The sequence below is a fragment of the Bombina bombina genome, chromosome 1 (genome assembly GCF_027579735.1).
Source record: "Bombina bombina isolate aBomBom1 chromosome 1, aBomBom1.pri, whole genome shotgun sequence".
Taxonomy (NCBI): Eukaryota; Metazoa; Chordata; class Amphibia; order Anura; family Bombinatoridae; genus Bombina; species Bombina bombina.
This window is the reverse complement of record NC_069499.1, coordinates 507,399,155-507,420,140: the sequence shown is the minus strand read 5'-3', so window position 1 is coordinate 507,420,140 and position 20,986 is coordinate 507,399,155. Positions and strand designations below refer to the sequence as shown.

Sequence of the window (20,986 nt, the reverse complement as noted above, 5' to 3'; positions counted from 1 at the left end):
GCTTCTTGTCCCTCCCTGATGGTTGATGTAAGCTACAGTCGTGATGTTGTCCGACTGAAACCTGATGAACCCCCGAGTTGTTAACTGGGGCCAAGCCAGAAGGGCATTGAGAACTGCTCTCAATTCCAGAATGTTTATTGGTAGGAGACTCTCCTCCTGATTCCATTGTCCCTGAGCCTTCAGAGAATTCCAGACAGCGACCCAACCTAGTAGGCTGGCGTCTGTTGTTACAATTGTCCAGTCCGGCCTGCTGAATGGCATCCCCCTGGACAGATGTGGCCGAGAAAGCCACCATAGAAGAGAATTTCTGGTCTCTTGATCCAGATCAGAGTAGGGGACAAGTCTGAGTAATCCCCATTCCACTGACTTAGCATGCACAATTGCAGCGGTCTGAGATGTAGACGTGCAAAGGGTACTATGTCCATTGCTGCTACCATTAAGCCGATCACCTCCATGCATTGAGCTACTGACGGGTGTTGAATGGAATGAAGGACACGGCATGCATTTTGAAGCTTTGTTAACCTGTCTTCTGTCAGGTAAATCTTCATTTCTACAGAATCTATAAGAGTCCCCAAGAAGGGAACTCTTGTGAGTGGAAAGAGAGAACTCTTCTTTTCGTTCACCTTCCATCCATGCGACCTTAGAAATGCCAGTACTAACTCTGTATGAGACTTGGCAGTTTGAAAGCTTGAAGCTTGTATCAGAATGTCGTCTAGGTACGGAGCTACCGCAATTCCTCGCGGTCTTAGTACCGCCAGAAGAGCACACAGAACCTTTGTGAAGATTCTCGGAGCCGTAGCCAATCCGAATGGAAGAGCTACAAACTGGTAATGCCTGTCTAGAAAGGCAAACCTTAGATACCGGTAATGATCTTTGTGAATCGGTATGTGAAGGTAAGCATCCTTTAAATCCACTGTGGTCATGTACTGACCCTTTTGTATCATGGGTAAAATTGTCCGAATAGTTTCCATTTTGAACGATGGAACTCTTAGGAATTTGTTTAGGATCTTTAAATCCAAGATTGGCCTGAAAGTTCCCTCTTTTTTGGGAACCACAAACAGATTTGAGTAAAACCCTTGTCCTTGTTCCGACCGCGGAACCGGATGGATCACTCCCATTAATAAAAGATCTTGTACGCAGCGTAGAAACGCCTCTTTCTTTATTTGGTTTGTTGACAACCTTGACAGATGAAATCTCCCTCTTGGGGGAGAGAATTTGAAGTCTAGAAGGTATCCCTGAGATATGATCTCTAACGCCCAGGGATCCTGGACATCTCTTGCCCAAGCCTGGGCGAAGAGAGAGAGAAGTCTGCCCCCCACTAGATCCGTTCCCGGATCGGGGGCCCTCGATTCATGCTGTCTTAGGGGCAGCAGCAGGTTTCCTGGCCTGCTTGCCCTTGTTCCAGGACTGGTTAGGTCTCCAGCCTTGTTTGTAGCGAGCAACAGCTCCTTCCTGTTTTGGTGCAGAGGAAGTTGATGCTGCTCCTGCTTTGAAATTACGAAAGGAACGAAAATTAGACTGTCTAGCCTTAGGTTTGGCTCTGTCTTGAGGCAGGGCATGGCCTTTACCTCCTGTAATGTCAGCGATAATTTCTTTCAAACCCGGGCCCGAATAAGGTCTGCCCTTTGAAAGGTATATTAAGCAATTTAGATTTAGAAGTAACGTCAGCTGACCAGGATTTTAGCCACAGTGCTCTGCGTGCCTGAATGGCGAATGCGGAATTCTTAGCCGTAAGTTTAGTTAAATGTACTACGGCATCTGAAATAAATGAGTTAGCTAACTTAAGGGCTTTAAGCTTGTGTGTAATCTCATCTAATGGAGCTGATTCAAGTGTCTCTTCCAGAGACTCAAACCAAAATGCTGCTGCAGCCGTGACAGGCGCAATGCATGCAAGAGGTTGCAATATAAAACCTTGTTGAACAAACATTTTCTTAAGGTAACCCTCTAACTTTTTATCCATTGGATCTGAAAAGGCACAGCTATCCTCCACCGGGATAGTGGTACGCTTAGCTAAAGTAGAAACTGCTCCCTCCACCTTAGGGACCGTTTGCCATAAGTCCTGTGTGGTGGCGTCTATTGGAAACATCTTTCTAAATATCGGAGGGGGTGAGAACGGCACACCGGGTCTATCCCACTCCTTAGTAACAATTTCAGTAAGTCTCTTAGGTATAGGAAAAATGTCAGTACTCGCCGGTACCGCAAAATATTTATCCAACCTACACATTTTCTCTGGTATTGCAACTGTGTTACAATCATTCAGAGCCGCTAACACCTACACGGAGGTTTTCCAGCTTAAATTTAAAATTTGAAATATCTGAATCCAGTTTGTTTGGATCAGAACCGTCACCCGCAGAATGAAGCTCTCCGTCCTCATGTTCTGCAAATTGTGACGCAGTGTCTGACATGGCCCTAATATTATCAGCGCACTCTGTTCTCACCCCAGAGTGATCACGCTTACCTCTTAGTTCTGGTAATTTAGCCAAAACTTCAGTCATAACAGTAGCCATATCCTGTAATGTGATTTGTAATGGCCGCCCAGATGTACTCGGCGCTACAATATCACGCACCTCCCGAGCGGGAGATGCAGGTACTGACACGTGAGGCGAGTTAGTCGGCATAACTCTCCCCTCGTTGTTTGGTGAAATATGTTCAATTTGTACAGATTGACTTTTATTTAAAGTAGCATCAATACAGTTAGTACATAAATTTCTATTGGGCTCCACTTTGGCTTTAGCACATATAGCACAGATATCTTCCTCTGAATCAGACATGTTTAACACACTAGCAAATAAACTAGCAACTTGGAAATACTTTTCAAGTAATTTACTATAATATGAAAACGTACTGTGCCTATAAGAAGCACTGAAAAAGTTATGACAGTTGAAAATTAATAAACTGAAAAGTTATAGCATCAAATCTTTGTAAAAAACACAATTTTAGCAAAGGATTGCTCCCATTAGCAAAGGATAACTAACCCTGATAGCAGAAAAAAAAAAAAAAAATACAGAAATAAACGTTTTTTTATCACAGTCAACTACAATCTCACAGCTCTGCTGTGAGTGATTACCTCCCTCAAAACAAGTTTTGAAGACCCCTGAGTTCTGTAGAGATGAACCGGATCATGCAGGGAAGACAATAAACTTCTGACTGAATTTTTTGATGCGTAGCAAAAGCACCAAAAAAGGTCCCTCCCCCTCACACATAACAGTGAGAGAGATCAGTAAACTGTCATAAATTAAATAAAACGACTGCCAAGTGGAAAAAAATAGTGCCCAAAACATTTTTTCACCCAGTACCATCAGAAAATTAAACGATTTTACATGCCAGCAAAAAACGTTTAACATTAATAAATTGAGTGTTATTAAAAAGCCTGTTGCTAGTCCCTGCAAATTAGGCTAAAGTTTTATGCATACAGTATAATTCCAGTGAAGTGCCATCCCCAGAATACTGAAGTGTAAAATATACATACATGACAGCCTGATACCAGTTGCTGCTACTGCATTTAAGGCTGAGTTTACATTATATCGGTATGGGCAGAATTTTCTCATCAATTTCCATTGTCAGAAAATAATAAGCTGCTACATACCTCTTTGCAGATTAATCTGCCCGCTGTCCCCTGATCTGAAGTTTACCTCTCCTCAGATGGCCGAGAAACAGCAATATGATCTTAACTACTCCGGCTAAAATCATAGAAAAACTCAGGTAGATTCTTCTTCAAATTCTACCAGAGAAGGAATAACACACTCCGGTGCTATTATAAAATAACAAACTTTTGATTGAAGGTATGAAACTAAGTATAATCACCACAGTCCTCTCACACATCCTATCTATTCGTTGGGTGCAAGAGAATGACTGGTAATGGCAGTTAGGGGAGGAGCTATATAGCAGCTCTGCTGGGTGAATCCTCTTGCACTTCCTGTTGGGGAGGAGTTAATATCCCATAAGTAATGGATGATCCGTGGACTGGATACACTTAACAAGAGAAACCTACATTATATTTATTAACCCCTAATCTGCCGCCCCCAATGTCGCTGCAACCTACCTACACTAATTAACCCCTAATCTGCCGCCCCCAACGTCGCCGCCACTATAATAAAACTTTTAAACCCCTAAACCGCCACACTCCCACCTCACAAACACTAGTTAAATATTATTAACCCCTAATCTGCCGTCCCAAACATTACCGCCACCTACCTACATTTATTAATCCCTAATCTGCCGCCCCCAACGTCGCTGCCACTATACTAAATGTATTAACCCCTAAATCTAAGTCTAACCCTAACACCCCCTAACTTAAATATAATTTAAATAAATCTAAATAAAATTACTACAATTAACTAAATTATTCCTATTTAAAACTAAATACTTACCTATAAAATAAACCCTAAGATAGCTACAATATAACATAGTTACATTGTATCTAGCTTAGGGTTTATTTTTATTTTACAGGCAAGTTTGTATTTATTTTAACTAGGTAGAATAGTTATTAAATAGTTATTAACTATTTAATAACTACCTAGCTAAAATAAATACAAAATTAGCTGTAAAATAAAACCTAAACTAAGTTATAATAACACCTAACACTACACTATAATTAAATAAATTAACTAAATTAACAATTAAATAAATTAAATTAGCTAAAGTACAAAAAACACTAAATTACAGAAAATAATAAACAAATTACAGATCTTTAAACTAATTACACCTAATCTAATAGAACTTGCAAAATAAAAAAGCCCCCCCCAAATAAAAAAAAAACCCTAGCCTAAACTAAACTATCAATAGCCCTTAAAAGGGCCTTTTGTGGGGCATTGCCCCAAAGTAATCAGCTCTTTTACCTGTAAAAAAAAATACAAACAACCCCCCAACAGTAAAACCCACCACCCACGCAACCAACCCCCCAAATAAAATACTAGCTAAAAAAACCTAAGCTCCCCATTGCCCTGAAAAGGGCATTTGGATGGGAATTGCCCTTAAAAGGGCAGTTAGCTCTTTTTCGGCCCAAAGTCCCTAACTTAAAAATAAAACCCACCCAATACACCCTTAAAAAAACCTAACACTATCCCCCTGAAGATCGACTTACGGTTCTGAAGACCGGACATCCATCCTCAAGTAAGCGGCAGAAGTCTTCATCCAACCAGGCCGAAGTCCTCAACGAAGCCGGGAGAAGTCTTCATCCAAGCCGGGCGAAGTGGTCCTCCAGACGGGCAGAAGTCTTCATCCATCCGACGAGGAGAGGCTCCATCTTCAAGACATCCGACGCGGAGCATCCTCATCTTTCCGACGACTAACGACGAATGAAGGTACCTTTAAAGTGACGTCATCAAAGATGGAGTCCCTTAGATTCCGATTGACTGAAACAGCCAATAGCATGCAAGCTCAATCCTATCAGCCAATCGGAATCTAAGGGACGCCATCTTGAATGACGTCACTTAAAGGTACCTTCATTTGTCGTTAGTCGTCTGAAAGAAGAGGATGCTCCGCGTCTTCTGCCCATCTGAAGGACCACTTCGCCCGGCTTGGATGAAGATTTCTCCCGGCTTCGTTGAGGACTTCGGCCCGGTTGGATGAAGACTTCTGCTGCTTCCTTGAGGATGGATGTCCGGTCTTCAGAATCGTAAGTTGATCTTCAGGGGGGTTAGTGTTGTTTTTTTTTAAGGGTGTATTGGGTGGGTTTTATTTTTAGGTTAGGGACTTTGGGCCGCAAAAGGGCTAAATGCCCTTTAAAGGGCAATGCCCAACCAAATGCCCTTTTCAGGGCAATGGGAAGCTTAGGTTTTTTAGCTAGTATTTTATTTGGGGGGTTGGTTGTGTGGGTGGGGGGTTTTACTGTTGGGGGGGTGTTTGTATTTTTTTTTTTTACAGGTAAAAGAGCTGATTACTTTGGGGCAATGCCCCGCAAAAGGCCCTTTTAAGGGCTATTGGTAGTTTAGTTTAGGCTAGGGTTTTTTTTTATTTTGGGGGGGCTTTTTTATTTTGATAGGGCTATTAGATTAGGTGTAATTAGTTTAAATATCTTGTAATTTGTTTATTATTTTCTGTAATTTAGTGGGTTTTTTTGTACTTTAGCTAATTTAATTTATTTAATGTATTTAATTATAGTGTAGTGTTTTATTTTACAGGTACTTGTGTATTTATTTTAGCTAGGTAGTTATTAAATAGTTAATAACTATTCTACCTAGTTAAAATAAATACAAACTTGCCTGTAAAATAAAAATAAACCCTAACCTAGATACAATGTAACTATTAGTTATATTGTAGCTAGCTTAGGGATTATTTTATAGGTATTTAGTTTTAAATAGGAATTATTTAGGTAATAATATTAATATTTATTTAGATTTATTGTAATAATATTTAAGTTAGGGGGTGTTAGGGTTAGACTTAGGTTTAAGGGTTAATACATTTAGTATAGTGGCGGCGACGTTGGGGGTGGCAGATTAGTGGTTAATAATTAACTAATGTTTGCGAGGAGGGAATGCGGCAGTTTAGGGATTAATATGTTTATTATAGTGGAGGTGACGTTGTGGACGGCAGATTAGGGGTTAATAAATATAATGAAGGTGTCGGCGATGTTGGGGGCAGCAGATTAGGGGTTCATAAATATAATGTAGGTGGAAGCGGTGTCCGGAGCGGCAGATTAGGGGTTAAAATTTTTATTATAGTGTTTGCGATGCGGGAGTGCCTCGGTTTAGGGGTTAATAGGTAGTTTATGGGTGTTAGTGTACTTTTTAGCACTTTAGTTATAAATTTTATGCTACGGCGTTGTACCATAAAACTCTTAGCTACTGACTTTAAAATGCGTTAGGACTCTTGACGGGGTAGGGTGTACCTCTCACTTTTTGGCCACCCAGGACAAACTCGTAATACCGGCGCTATGGAAGTCCCATAGAAAAAAGACTTTACGAAGTTTACGTAAGACGTTTTGCGGTAAGGCCAAAGAAGTGTGCGGTGACCCTAAACCTTACTTACTTATGGAATATATTCTCCTTCCCAACAGGAAGTTGCAAGAGTCCACCCACAGCAAAGCTGCCATATAGCTCCTCCCCTAACTGCCATATTCAGTCATTCGACCGAAAACATGTAGAGAAAGCAAAAAACCATAGGGTGCAGTGGTGACTGTAGTTTAAATGAAAAAATGACCTGCCTTAAAGTGACAGGGCGGGCCGTGGACTGGATACACTACAAGAGAAATAAATTTATCAGGTAAGCATAAATTATGTTTTCTCTTGTTAATTGTATCCAGTCCACGGATCATCCATTACTTATGGAATACCAATACCAAAGCTAAAGTACACGGATGATGGGAGGGACAAGGCAGGTACTTAAACGGAAGTTACCACTGCCTGTAAGAAACCCTTTCTCCCAAAAATAGCCTCCGAAGAAGCAAGGTATCAAATTTGTTAAATTTGAAAAGTATGAAGCGCAGACCAAGACTCCGTCTTGTAAATCTGTTCCACAGAAGCCACATTTAAAAAAGGCCCAAGTGAAAACCACAGCTCTAGTAGAATGAGCTGTAATCCCTTCAGGAGGCTGCTGTCCAGCAGTCTCATAAGCTAAATGAATTATGCTTTTTAACCAAAAAGACAGAGAGGCTGCCAAAGTCTTTTGACCTCTCCTCTGTCCAGAATAGACAACAAACAAGGTGAACGTTTGATGAAAACTGTAGTAGCTTGTAAGTAAAACTTTAAAGCACAAACCACGTCCAATATTGTGTAATAGACGTTCCTTCTTTGAGGAAGGATTAGGATACAAGCATGGAACAACTATCTCTTGAGTGATGTTCTTGTTAGATACCACCTTAGGAAAAAACCCAGGTTGGTACGCAGGACTACCTTATCTGTACGAAGGACCAGATAAGGAGAATCACATTGTAACACAGATAACTTGGAGACTCTACGAGTCGAGGAAATAGCTACCCAAAAGGAACTTTCCAAGATAAAGATTGATATCTATGGAACAAAAAAGGTTCAAACGGAACTTCTTGAAGAACCTTAAGAACCAGGTTTAAGCTCCATGGTGGAGCAACAGTTTTAAACACAGGCTTGGATCTAACCAAAGCCTGACCAAATGCCTGAATGTCTAGAATACCTGCCAGACGCTTGTGCAAAAAAATAGACATAGTAAAAATCTGTCCCTTTTAAGGAATTAGCTGACAACCCTTTTCTCCAAAACATCTTGGAGAAAAGATAATATCCTGGGAATCCAGACTTTACTCCATGAATAACCCTTGGATTCATAACAATCAGATATTTACACCATATCTATGTTCAATTTCCCTAGAGACAGGCTTTCATGTCTGTATTAAGGTATCAATGGCTGACCTGGAGAAGCCATGCTTTGATAACATCAAGCGTTCAGACTCCAGGCAGTCCATCTCAGATTGATTCTATTTAGAAGGTTGAAAGGACCCTGAGGTAGAGGGACCTGTCTCAGAAGCAGAGACCGTGATGGAAAGGATGACATGTCCACCAGATCTGCATACCAGGTCCTGCGTGGCTACGCAGGCGCTGTCAAAAACACCAAAGCCCTCTCCTGCTTGGTCTTGACCTCCGGAGGAAATCCCACTCCCCCGGAAGAAAAGTCTGACGACTTAGAAAATCCACCTCCCAGTTCTCAACACCTGGGATATGGATAGCTGATAGACAAGAGTGAGTCTCTGTCCAGTGAATTATTGTAAGACTTCTAACATCGCTAGGGAACTTCTGTTCCTCATTGATGGCTGATGTAAGCCACAGTCGTGTATATTGTCCGACTGAGTATGATGTACCTCAGAGTTGCTAACTGAGGCCAAGTCTGAAGAGCATGGAATATCACTCCCAGTTCCAGAATATTTATTAGAAGGAGGGTCTCCTCCTAAGTCCACTATCCCTGAGCCTTCAGGGAGTTCCAGACTGCATCCCAACCTAAAAGGCTGGCATCTATTGTAACAATTGTCCCATCTGACCTGCGGAAGGTCATACCCTTGGACAGATGGACCTGATATAGTCACCAGAGAAGAGAATCTCTGGTCTCTTGGTCCAGGTTAAACAGGGGAACAAATCTGTGTAATCCCCGTTCCTCTGACTGAGCATGCATAGTTGCAGTGGTCTGAAATGTAGACGTGCAAACGGTACTATGTCCCTTGCCGCTACCATTAAGCCGATTTCATTCATGTACTGAGCCACCGAAGGGCGCGGATGGGATGAAAAACACGGCAGAAATTTAGAAACTTTGACAATCTGGACTCCGTCAGGTAAATTTTCATTTCTACAGAATCTATCAGAGTCCCTAGGAGGGAAAACCTTGAGATTGGGGATAGAAAACTCTATCCTTGTTCACTTTCCACCCATGTGATCTCAGAAATGCCAGTACTACGTCCGTATGAGACTTGGCAATTTGGATGTTTGACGCCTGTATCAGGATGTCGTTTAAATAAGGGGCCACTTCTATGCCCCGCGGCCTAAGGACCGCCAAAGCGACCCCAGAACCTCCATAAAGATTCTTGGGGCTGTAGATATCCCAAAGGAAAGAGCTACAAACTGGTAATGCCTGTCTAGAAAGGCAAACCTGAAAAAACGAAGGTGATCTTTATGCATCCCAATGTGAGGATAAGCATCCTTCAAATCCATTGTAGTCCTCTATTGACTCTCCTGGATCATAGTTAAGATGGTACGAATAGTTTCCATCTGAAATGACGGAATTCTGAGGAATTTGTTTAAGATCTTTAGATCCAAAATAGGTCTGAAGGTTCCCTCACCTTGGGAACCACAAACAGATTTGAGTAAAAACTCTGTCTCTGTTCCTCTCTTGGAACTGGATGGATCTCGTACACAATGTAAGAATGCCTCCTTCTTTATCTGGTTTGCAGATAATTGTGAAAGGCGAAATCTCCCCTTTTTGGGGGGGGGGAATCTTTGAAATCCAGAAGATATCTCTGGGATATAAATTCCAATGCCTAGGGATCCTGGGCATCTCTTGCCCACGCCTGGGCGAAGAATGAAAGTCTGCCCCCTATAGGATCCGTTACCGGATAGGGGTCCGTTCCTTCATGCTGCCTTAGAGGTAGCAGCAGGCTCCTTGGCCTGCTTATCTTTGTTCCAGGTCCGATTGTCTCCAGACCGCCTTGGACTGAGCAAAAATTAGACCTTTTTTGGCCCTTGATTTGGACCTATCCTGAGGAAGGGCATGACCTTTTCCTCCAGTGATACAAGCAATAATCTCCTTCAAACCAGGCCCGATAGGGTCTGCCCCTTGAAGGGAAGTTAAATAGTTTATTTATTAAAGTCACGACAGCTGACCATGATATAAGTCATGGCGCTCTGCGCGCCAGTATAGTAAAAAACAGAATTCTTAGCCGTTAGTCTAGTCAAATGAACAAAGGCATCAGAAAACAAAGGAATTGGCTAGCATAAGCTTGTCAAATATATTCATCCAATGGAGTCGCTAACTGTAAAGCCTCATCAAGAGACTCAACCCAGAATGCCGCAGCAGCAGTGACAGAAGCAATGTATGCAAGGGGCTGCAGGATAAAAACCCTGTTGAATAAACATTTTTTATCCATTGGATCTAAAAAGCACAACTGTCCTCGCCAGAGGTAGTGGTACGCTTAGCTAGAGTAGAAACTCTTCTCTCCACCTTAGGAACTGTCTGCCAGAAGTCCCGTGTGGCGGTAACTATTAGAAAACATTCTTCTAAAAAATAGGAGGGGAAGAAAACGGCACACCTGGTCTATCCCATTCCTTATTAAAAAAAAATTTAGTAAACCTCTTTAGGTATTGGAAAAACATCAGTACACACCGGCACTGCATATTATTTATCCAGTCTACACAATTTCTCTGGCCCTGCGATTGTACACATTCATTCAGAGCAGCCAAAGCCTCCCTGAGAGACAAGTGGAGGTTCTCAAGCATAAATTTTAAATGTAGAAATATCAGAATCAGGTTAAATCATCTTCCCTGAGTCAAAAAAATCACCCAGACTAAGCATATTGTGAGGTAGTATCATACATGGTTCTTAAAGCGTCTGTATGCTCTGTATCTACCCCCAGAGCTATCTGCTTTCCTTTAATTTCAGGTAGTCTGACTAATACTGCTGCCAGAGTATTATTCACCACCTTTGCCATGTCTTGTAAAATAAACGCTATGGGCGCCCTTGATGTACTTGGCGCCATTTGAGCATGAGTCCCTGAAGCGGGAGTCGAAGGGTCTGACACGTGGGGAGAGTTAGTCGGCATAACTTTCCCCTCGACAGAATCCCCTGGTAAAATAAACGCTATGGGTGCCCTTGATGTACCTGGCGCAATTTGAGCGTGAGTCCCTAAAGCGGGAGTCAAAAGGTCTGACACGTGGGGAGAATTAGTCGGCATAACTACCCCCACGACAGAATCCACTGGTGATAATGTTTTTAAAAAACAAAAAATGATCTTTATTGTTTAACATGAAATCAGTACATCTGGTACACATTCTAAGATGGGGTTCCACCATGGCTTTAAAACATAATGAACACAGAGCTTCCTCTATGTCAGACATGTTAAAACCGACTAATAATGAGACTAGTAAGCTTGGAAAACACTTTAAATCAAGTTAACAAGCAAATATATAAAACGTTACTGTGCCTTTAAGAGAAACAAATTTTGTCAAAATTTGAAAAACAGTGAAAAAAGACAGTAAAACAAACGAAATTTTTACAGTACATGTAATAAGGTAACAGAGCATTGCACCCACTTGCCAATGGATGATTAACCCCTTAATGCAAAAAACAGATCAAAAAAACGACATAGACGTTTTTAAAAACAGACACAACAAAACTGCCACAGCAGAGCTGTGGATTACCTTCCCTATAAACGATTTTGGAAGTCTTTTTAGCCCTTTAGAAAAGTCCTGTAGTATTCATGGGACTGCTGAGGGAATCTGGATGATTCATTTTGTAATTTTAACTGCGCAAAAAAGCGCTAATTAGGCCCCTCCCACTCATATTACAACAGTGGGAAGCTTCAGTTAACTGTTTCTATGCAAAATTTAAGCCAGCCATGTGGAAAAAACTTAGGCCCCAATAAGTTTTATCACCAATGTACGTTAAAAAACGATTAAACATGCCAGCAAACGTTTTAAAACACATTTTTATAAGAGTATGTATCTCTATTAATAAGCCTGATACCAGTCGCTATCGCTGCATTTAAGGCTTTACTTACATTACTTCGGTATCAGCAGTATTTTCTTAGTCAATTCCATTCCTAGAAAAATATTTTACTGCACATACCTTTTCTGCAGGAAAACCTGCACGCCATTCCCCCTCTGAAGTACCTCACTCCTCAGAATGTGTGAGAACAGCAAATGGATCTTAGTTACGTCTGCTAAGATCATAGAAAAACGCAGGCAGATTCTTCTTCCAAATACTGCCTGAGAAAAACAGCACACTCCGGTGCCATTTAAAAATAACAAACTTTTGATTGAAGAATAAACTAAGTATAAATCACCACAGACTCTCACAACCTCCTATCTATGTTGAGGCTTGCAAGAGAATGACTGAATATGGCAGTTAGGGGAGGAGCTATATGGCAGCTTTGCTGTGGGTGGACTCTTGCAACTTCCTGTTGGGAAGGAGAATATATTCCATAAGTAATGGATGATCCGTGGACTGGATACACTTAACAAGAGAAAGCAGCGTTAGGACCTGTTAACGCTGCTTTTTTACCCTAACGCAAAACTCGTAATCTAGCCGATAGTGTGGACGCAATAAGCATAATGTAGCTTTGAAAAAAAATTTGCATTGAAGAATAATAAACCTTAGTGTAGCCGCACTATTTTTTTTCGTTGCTGCATTATGCTTAGTGCAGCTGCTTTAGGGCGTCCAGCTTGTTCACAGCGCGGCTCACAGACTTCCCCTCCACTGTGCTTTTGAAATGATAGCGCAGCCGCCCTAAAGTCTTCTGGGTGCGCATAGACAACTGTCCAGATCTTGTTCTGTGGTTTGTGACTGAATGCAGTGGAACGGCGGTAGAGTCAGATCAGTAATAGGGTAAGTAACCCTGCTTAAAGCAAAGGCAACTTTTTTCTTCTGAAGCTGGTACAATTGTGCCTATATAAGCAGATTCCAAGGGACCACAGGACAAGGGATTTTGTTATAAAAAAGGTACAAAATAAAAAAAAATTAACCCTATGCAGAATGCAATAAATCAAATCTGTATATAAAGTCCCTTTAATAAAGGTAATCTGCTGAAAGGTATACTCTACTCAGAGAAAATCCAACAGATATTGTGAATGATAAAGTATAATGTTATGTTAGCCTCACATAGACTAAGCTGTGAAAATGTTACACTATGCTGAAATTAAAGTATACATGATGCATCAATATAGCCCTCAAATCAGAGAAGTGTTCTTGCGTGTCTTATCTATAATCAGTATGTGCATGTGAATTATAGACCAGGTCTTTCTTGTAACAACATATCCAACTAAACTATATTTTTTATTTAATGGTCACATTAAAATTTATTCTTTTTTTTCCATCCAAGGGATTAAATACAGAGGTGGGCTGTCCTCAAATTAAAAAAAAAATACAAATGATATCTTCTAGGGCTGGGTGATATGGGAAGGGAAAAAAACATAATTTATGCTTACCTGATAAATTTATTTATCTTGTGGTGTATCCAGTCCACGGATCATCCATTACTTGTGGGATATTCTCATTCCCAACAGGAAGTTGCAAGAGGACACCCACAGCAGAGCTGTCTATATAGCTCCTCCCCTAACTGCCATATCCAGTCATTCGACTGAAAACAAACAGAGAAAGGAGAAACCATAGGGTGCAGTGGTGACTGTAGTTTAAAATTAAAAAATACCTGCCTTAAAATGACAGGCCGGACCGTGGACTGGATACACCACAAGAGAAATAAATTTATCAGGTAAGCATAAATTATGTTTTCTCTTGTAAGGTGTATCCAGTCCACGGATCATCCATTACTTGTGGGATACCAATACCAAAGCTAAAGTACACGGATGAAGGGAGGGACAAGGCAGGTACTTAAACGGAAGGTACCACTGCCTGCAAAACCTTTCTCCCAAAAATAGCCTCCGAAGAAGCAAAAGTATCAAATTTGTAGAATTTTTAAAAAGTATGAAGCGAAGACCAAGTTGCCGCCTTGCAGATCTGTTCAACAGAAGCCTCATTTTTAAAGGCCCATGTGGAAGCCACAGCTCTAGTAGAATGACCTGTAATCCTTTCTGGAGGCTGCTGGCCAGCAGTCTCATAAGCTAAGCGGATTATGCTTTTTAGCCAAAAAGAAAGGGAGGTTGCCAAAGCCTTTTGACCTCTCCTCTGTCCAGAGTAGACGACAAACAAAGCAGATGTTTGACGAAAATCTTTAGTAGCTTGTAAGTAAAACTTTAAAGCACGAACCACGTCCAGATTGTGTAATAGACGTTCCTTCTTTGAAGAAGGATTAGGACACAAAGACGGAACAACAATCTCTTGATTGATATTCTTATTAGATACCACCTTAGGTAAAAACCCAGGTTTGGTACGCACAACTACCTTATCTGCATGGAAGATCAGATAAGGAGAATCACATTGTAAGGCAGATAACTCGGAGACTCTATGAGCCGAGGAAATAGCTACCAAAAAAAGAACTTTCCAAGATAAAAGTTTGATATCTATGGAATGAAGAGGTTCAAACGGAACCCCCTGAAGAACTTTAAGAACCAAATTTAAACTCCATGGTGGAGCAACAGGTTTAAACACAGGCTTGATTCTAACTAAAGCCTGACAAAATGCCTGAACGTCTGGGACATCCGCCAGACGCTTGTGCAAAAGAATAGATAGCGCAGAAATCTGTCCCTTTAAGGAACTAGCTGACAATCCTTTCTCCAATCCTTCTTGGAGAAAAGATAATATCCTGGGAATCCTGACTTTACTCCATGAGTAGCCCTTGGATTCACACCAATAAAGATATTTCCGCCATATCTTATGATAGATTTTCCTGGTGACAGGCTTTCGTGCCTGAATTAAGGTATCAATGACTGACTCGGAGAAACCACGCTTTGATAAAATCAAGCGTTCAATCTCCAGGCAGTCAGCCTCAGAGAAATTACATTTGGATGGTTGAAAGGACCTTGAAGTAGAAGGTCCTGTCTCAGCGGCAGAGTCCATGGTGGAAAGGATGACATGTCCACCAGATCTGCATACCAAGTCCTGCGTGGCCACGCAGGCGCTATCAAGATCACTGATGCTCTCTCCTGCTTGATTTTGGCAATCAGACGAGGGAGCAGAGGAAACGGTGGAAACACATAAGCCAGGTTGAAGGACCAAGGCGCTGCTAGAGCATCTATCAGTGTTGCCTTGGGGTCCCTGGACCTGGATCCGTAACAAGGAAGCTTGGCGTTCTGGCGAGACGCCATGAGATCCAGTTCTGGTATGCCCCAACGATGAACCAATTGAGCAAACACCTCCGGATGGAGTTCCCACTCCCCCGGATGAAAAGTCTGACGACTTAGAAAATCCGCCTCCCAGTTCTCTACACCTGGGATATGGATAGCTGATAGGTGGCAAGAGTGAATCTCTGCCCAGCGAATTATCTTTGAGACTTCTAACATCGCTAGGGAACTCCTTGTTCCCCCTTGATGGTTGATGTAAGCCACAGTCGTGATGTTGTCCGACTGAAATCTGATGAACCTCATTGTCGCTAAATGAGGCCAAGCCTGAAGAGCATTGAATATCGCTCTTAGTTCTAGAATGTTTATTGGAAGGAGTGACTCCTCCTGAGTCCATGATCCCTGAGCCTTCAGGGAGTTCCAGACTGCACCCCAACCTAGAAGGCTGGCATCTGTCGTCACAATTGTCCAATCTGGCCTGCGAAAGGTCATACCTTTGGACAGATGGACCCGAGATAGCCACCAGAGAAGAGAATCCCTGGTCTCTTGATCCAGATTTAGTAGAGGGGACAAATCTGTGTAATCCCCATTCCACTGACTGAGCATGCAGAGTTGCAGCGGTCTGAGATGTAGGCGTGCAAACGGCACTATGTCCATTGCCGCTACCATTAAGCCGATAACTTCCATGCACTGAGCCACCGAAGGGCGAAGAATGGAATAAATAACACGGCAGGAATTTAGAAGTTTTGATAACCTGGACTCCGTCAGGTAAATTTTCATTTCTACAGAATCTATCAGAGTCCCTAGGAAGGAAACTCTTGTAAGGGGGGATAGAGAACTCTTTTCCTCGTTCACCTTCCACCCATGCGACCTCAGAAATGCCAACACTATGTCCGTATGAGACTTGGCAATTTGGAAGTTTGACGCCTGAATCAGGATGTCGTCTAAATAAGGGGCCACTGCTATGCCCCCGCAGCCTTAGGACCGCCAGAAGCAACCCCAGAACCTTCGTAAAAATTATTGGGGCTGTAGCTAGCCCAAAGGGAAGGGCTACAAACTGGTAATGCCTGTCTAGGAAGGCAAACCTGAGAAACCGATGATGATCTTTGTGTATCGGATAGTACGAATAGTCTCCATCTTGAATGATGGAACTCTGAGGAATTTGTTTAAGATCTTTAGATCCAAAATTGGTCTGAAGTTTCCCTCTTTTTTGGGAACTACAAACAGATTTGAGTAAAATCCCTGTCCCTGTTCCTCCTTTGGAACTGGATGGATCACTCCCATAACTAGGAGGTCTTAATATGATCTTTATTGCTTAAAGTGAAATCAGTACATTTGGTACACATTCTAAGAGGGGGCTCCACAATGGCTTTTAAACATAATGAACAAGGAGTTTCCTCTATGTCAGACATGTTTATACAGACTAGAAATGAGACTAGCAAGCTTGGAAAACACTTTAAATCAAGTTAACAAGCAAATATAATAAACGGTACTGTGCCTTTAAGAGAAACAAATTTTGTCAGAATTTGAAAAACAGTGAAAAAAGGCAGTAAATCAAACGAAATTTTTACAGTGTGTATAATAGGCTAACAGAGCATTGCACCCACTTGCAAATGGATGATTAACCCCTTAGTTCAAAAACCGGATCAAAAAAATGATCTAAACGTTTTTTAACAGTCACACCAAACTGCCACAGCCTTGCTGTGGGCCTACCTTCCCAACAAAACGATTTTGGAAAGCCCAAGAGCCCTTTAGAGATGTCCTATAGCATTCAGAAGACCCTTGGAGGAAGCTGGTATCTCAGTCTGTAAAAGTTACTGCGCAAAAAAGCGCTAAATTAGGCCCCTCCCACTCATTGTAACACAGTGGAAAGCCTCAGGAAACTGTTTCTAGGCAAATTTAAGCCAGCCATGTGGAAAAAACTAGGCCCCAATAAAGTTTTATCACCAAAGTATATATAAAAACGTTTAAACATGCCAGCAAACGTTTTATATTGCAAATATAAAAGAGTATTACCTCAGAAAATAAGCATGATACCAGTCGCTATTAAATCACTGTATTCAGGCTTACCTTACATAAATTTGGCATCAGCAGCATTTTCTAGCATTCACATCTTCTAGAAAAATCTTAACTGCACATACCTCATAGCAGGATAACCTGCACGCCATTCCCCCGCTGAAGTTATCTCTCTCTTCAGTTATGTGTGAGAACAGCAATGGATCTTAGTTACAACCTGCTAAATTCATAGAAATCAAAAGGGCAGATTCTTCTATTTTTCTGCCTGGAACAAAATAGTACAACTCCGGTACCATTTAAAAATAATAAACTTTTGATTGAAGTAAAATAACAGCTAGATTTCACCACTTCTCTCTTACTACCTCCATGTTTGTTGAGAGTTGCAAGAGAATGACTGGATATGGCAGTTAGGGGAGGAGCTATATAGACAGCTCTGCTGTGGGTGTCCTCTTGCAACTTCCTGTTGGGAATGAGAATATCCCACAAGTAATGGATGATCCGTGGACAGGATACACCTTACAAGAGAAAAACAACAACAAAAAACAATTAAAAAAAAAAAAAAAAAACACGATTGCGATTTATTCACGATTTTCTAAAAAATTAACACCTTAATTTTTCAATAAAAAGTTTATTTAACACGACAGAATCTTAATGTACGTGTTTCTCAATGTCCAATACACTCTGGGAGCATAAAAATACAAACCACATGTGTATGTATTAGGGCTGCACGATTAATCGCGGTTTAAAAACTGCGAGTATGCAATTTTTAGCCCCGCCCAGAAGTGACATCACTCGCCCCATGTGAACAGGCTTAGCAGCGACTGAAGAGAAGATCCTGAGCGGACACGTGACGGGTCTCTCCCTCTGAGCAGTCAGCGTTCCTGGGATGGTCCCGGGAGGAGGGGCAGGACATAGAATGGGAAGGAGGTGTCTTTAGCAGGTGATTGGTGGACTGGTGTTACTGTAGCATGAGATCGGCCCATCGGATTTTAGCACCAACACGACATTGGCTTTTTCATTTAAAATGGACAGAGGTCCCTGGGAGGCAGCTGAGAGGCTAAAACGCTAATAAAGTACCGCTTTATTATGCACTGTGTTTTAATTTGAAATAGTATTTTCTAAGCTGCCTCCCAGGGACCTGAGTGCATTTTAAACATTAGAACAAGTTAATATTTTCCCTCAGATGTGAAGACGTGGGGCTCACAGGAACTGTAGTGACAGAACAGGAAGTTTCATGATCCCACAGCACCGCCTGTAATGAAAAAGCCTGTGTCGGTGCTAAATTCCGATAGGCCACTCTCATGCTACAGTAACTCCAGTCCACCAATCACCTGCTAGAGACACCTCCTTCCCAGTCTAAGCCCCGCTCCTCCTCCCCAGGACCATCCCAGGAACGCTGACTGCTCAGAGGGAGAGACCCGTCACATGTGCAAAATTAAGGTGTTATAGTAATTTATAAGAAAATTGCGATTAAATCGCAATCGCGTTTTTTTTCCCCCCACATCACCCAGCCCTAGTATGTATATATTGCTTCTTCCATTGCTATTATCACTACCTACTAGCACCCTGGCAGATGACATGGGAGTGAGAGTGCACATCTCTGCTACTATATATATATATATATATATATATATATATATATATATATATATATATGTGTGTGTGTGTGTGTGTGTGTGTGTGTGTGTGTGTGTGTGTGTGTGTGTGTGTGTTTGATATATATATATATATCTTTTTTTTTTCTTCTTTTTTAAACATTTTATCTTGACTGATAATGAGCCCTGCTCCTGTCCAGGAATCCAATACAGGCATATAGCAGTAGGGGTGGGGGCTGTTCCTTTCAGAAATGCTGTGCTTTGCCGATATCAAATACATTGTAGATGCAGTTAATCCAGCAGAGGGCACTGCAGTTTTAGCCTATTTGGCAGCCGTGGGGTTAACTGCATCTGCTATGTATTTGAGCCGTTTCTCAGAGAGCAGGAGATTGTGTGGGAGGTTCCATAATGATTACATACCCTAAGTTTCAGACTGCAGACGTCCCTAAGGGGAAATATAAGTAAGTGGCTTTCCCTCCTTTTTACATCTCCTGCATGGGCTCTGGTTTCAGACTTCAATAGATTAATCGGCTGCTACTGAGATCACAACAGAAAGTGAAAGTAAAACAGTCATTTTACAAATGTGTGCTAAAAGCAACCACTAGATGGAGCTGGTTTGCAAGAAATCACATACAAATCAATGCAGTACAGACACATCTGAAGATTTTTTGTTCAAAAAAAATCACGTACTCTTGCAGTATTAAAACCGCGGCGATTCATAGTGCAGCCCTAATATCTTCCTTTACTGGGGGTGACCTATGCCACGTGTATCAGAGAGTTCTCTTTTTGTGAGAGAGGGAGAAAGAGTGAGAGAAAAAGGGGAAAGGGGGAAGAGAGGTGAAGATTTGATGTGAGAGGAGACTGTGTGAGACAGAGGAGGAGAGTCAGAGAGACAAAGGAGGAAAGTGAGTAAGACAGGAGGGAGTGTGAGAGAGGTGGAGAGTGTGGGAAAGAGATGGGAGGAGAGTGTAAAAAAAGAGGGGGACATGATAAAGGAGGATAGTGAGTGTGTGTGTGTGAGAGAGAAATAAAGAATGTGTGAGAGAGCAGGAGAATAAGAGAGATAGAGGAGGGAATGCGTTTGAGAGAGGGGGGAGAGTATGTGAGAGAGAGAAGGAAGAGTAAGAGAGAGGGGGAGTATGTGTCAGAGACAGAAGAGTGAGAGAGGAAGGAGAGTTAGAGAAAGAGAGGGGGAGATAGTGTGAGAGACAGGAGAAGAGTAAGAGATGTTGAAGGGCTGTAGATTTGGACTTTGTAACTGCTAATGTGGGAAATCATTAAACATGTGTAATATGTATGTGAAAAATACATGAACACCCTGATTTTTCTTAACATTTGGAAGCATGCTACATACACAATTTTCTTAAATAAGGCATAAGTAGACCTCAGTGCCAAATTTTACAAAACAGTGGATTACAAAAGTCCGGGGACCCCTGCCTTAAAGTGATTGTAAAGTTTAAGGAATTTGTGCCCAGTATCTAAAAATACTCGTAAAAGCAAACATCTTGATTCAACAAGCTTTTACCTTGATTGTCAAGTTTGTGAAGATTGGGAAGGTTTCGAAGTACAGTCATTCTGTATTTATTAGGATCTGTACCACAGCAAGGGTTCTCCGACAGCCATAAGATCTTCAGTCTGGAAAGCCGTTTTAGGTAGTACAGCTCATTTAAGCTTGCTATATTATTTTTTCTTAGATAAAGTTCCGTCAGATTCTGACAGTGGCTTATTGGTTCTAAGGTGGGTATGTTATTTACACTGTTAAGAAAAGAAAATTCAAAAGGTCAAAATGTGCATATTAAATACTTTTTATGAATGTTAACATTTACCAACATATTTATACTCTGGCAATACAAATTCAGTAGATTCTATAAAGGAAAAAATATGGCTCAACATTACAATAACAAGCATAACTCCTTATGTATAATACATTTTGTATTATTTAACATATGCACCAAAATCTGAATCATATTATTACAAGACATGAATAATTATAGTCTGTAACTGAGAGAATTACTAAATTTTTAGAGCACC

General features: G+C 41.4%; 1 protein-coding gene across 1 annotated transcript in view; it reads right to left on the bottom strand.

Annotated features, from left to right (window-relative positions):
- The window catches only part of CFAP410 (cilia and flagella associated protein 410), a 115,481-nt gene that overhangs the window by 59,910 nt on the left and 34,585 nt on the right, over positions 1–20,986 (bottom strand). Inside the window, exon 4 of the mRNA XM_053698595.1 lies at positions 20,481–20,710. Coding sequence (XP_053554570.1) covers positions 20,481–20,710 — 230 coding nt within the window. The remainder of the gene's footprint in view (positions 1–20,480; positions 20,711–20,986) is intronic.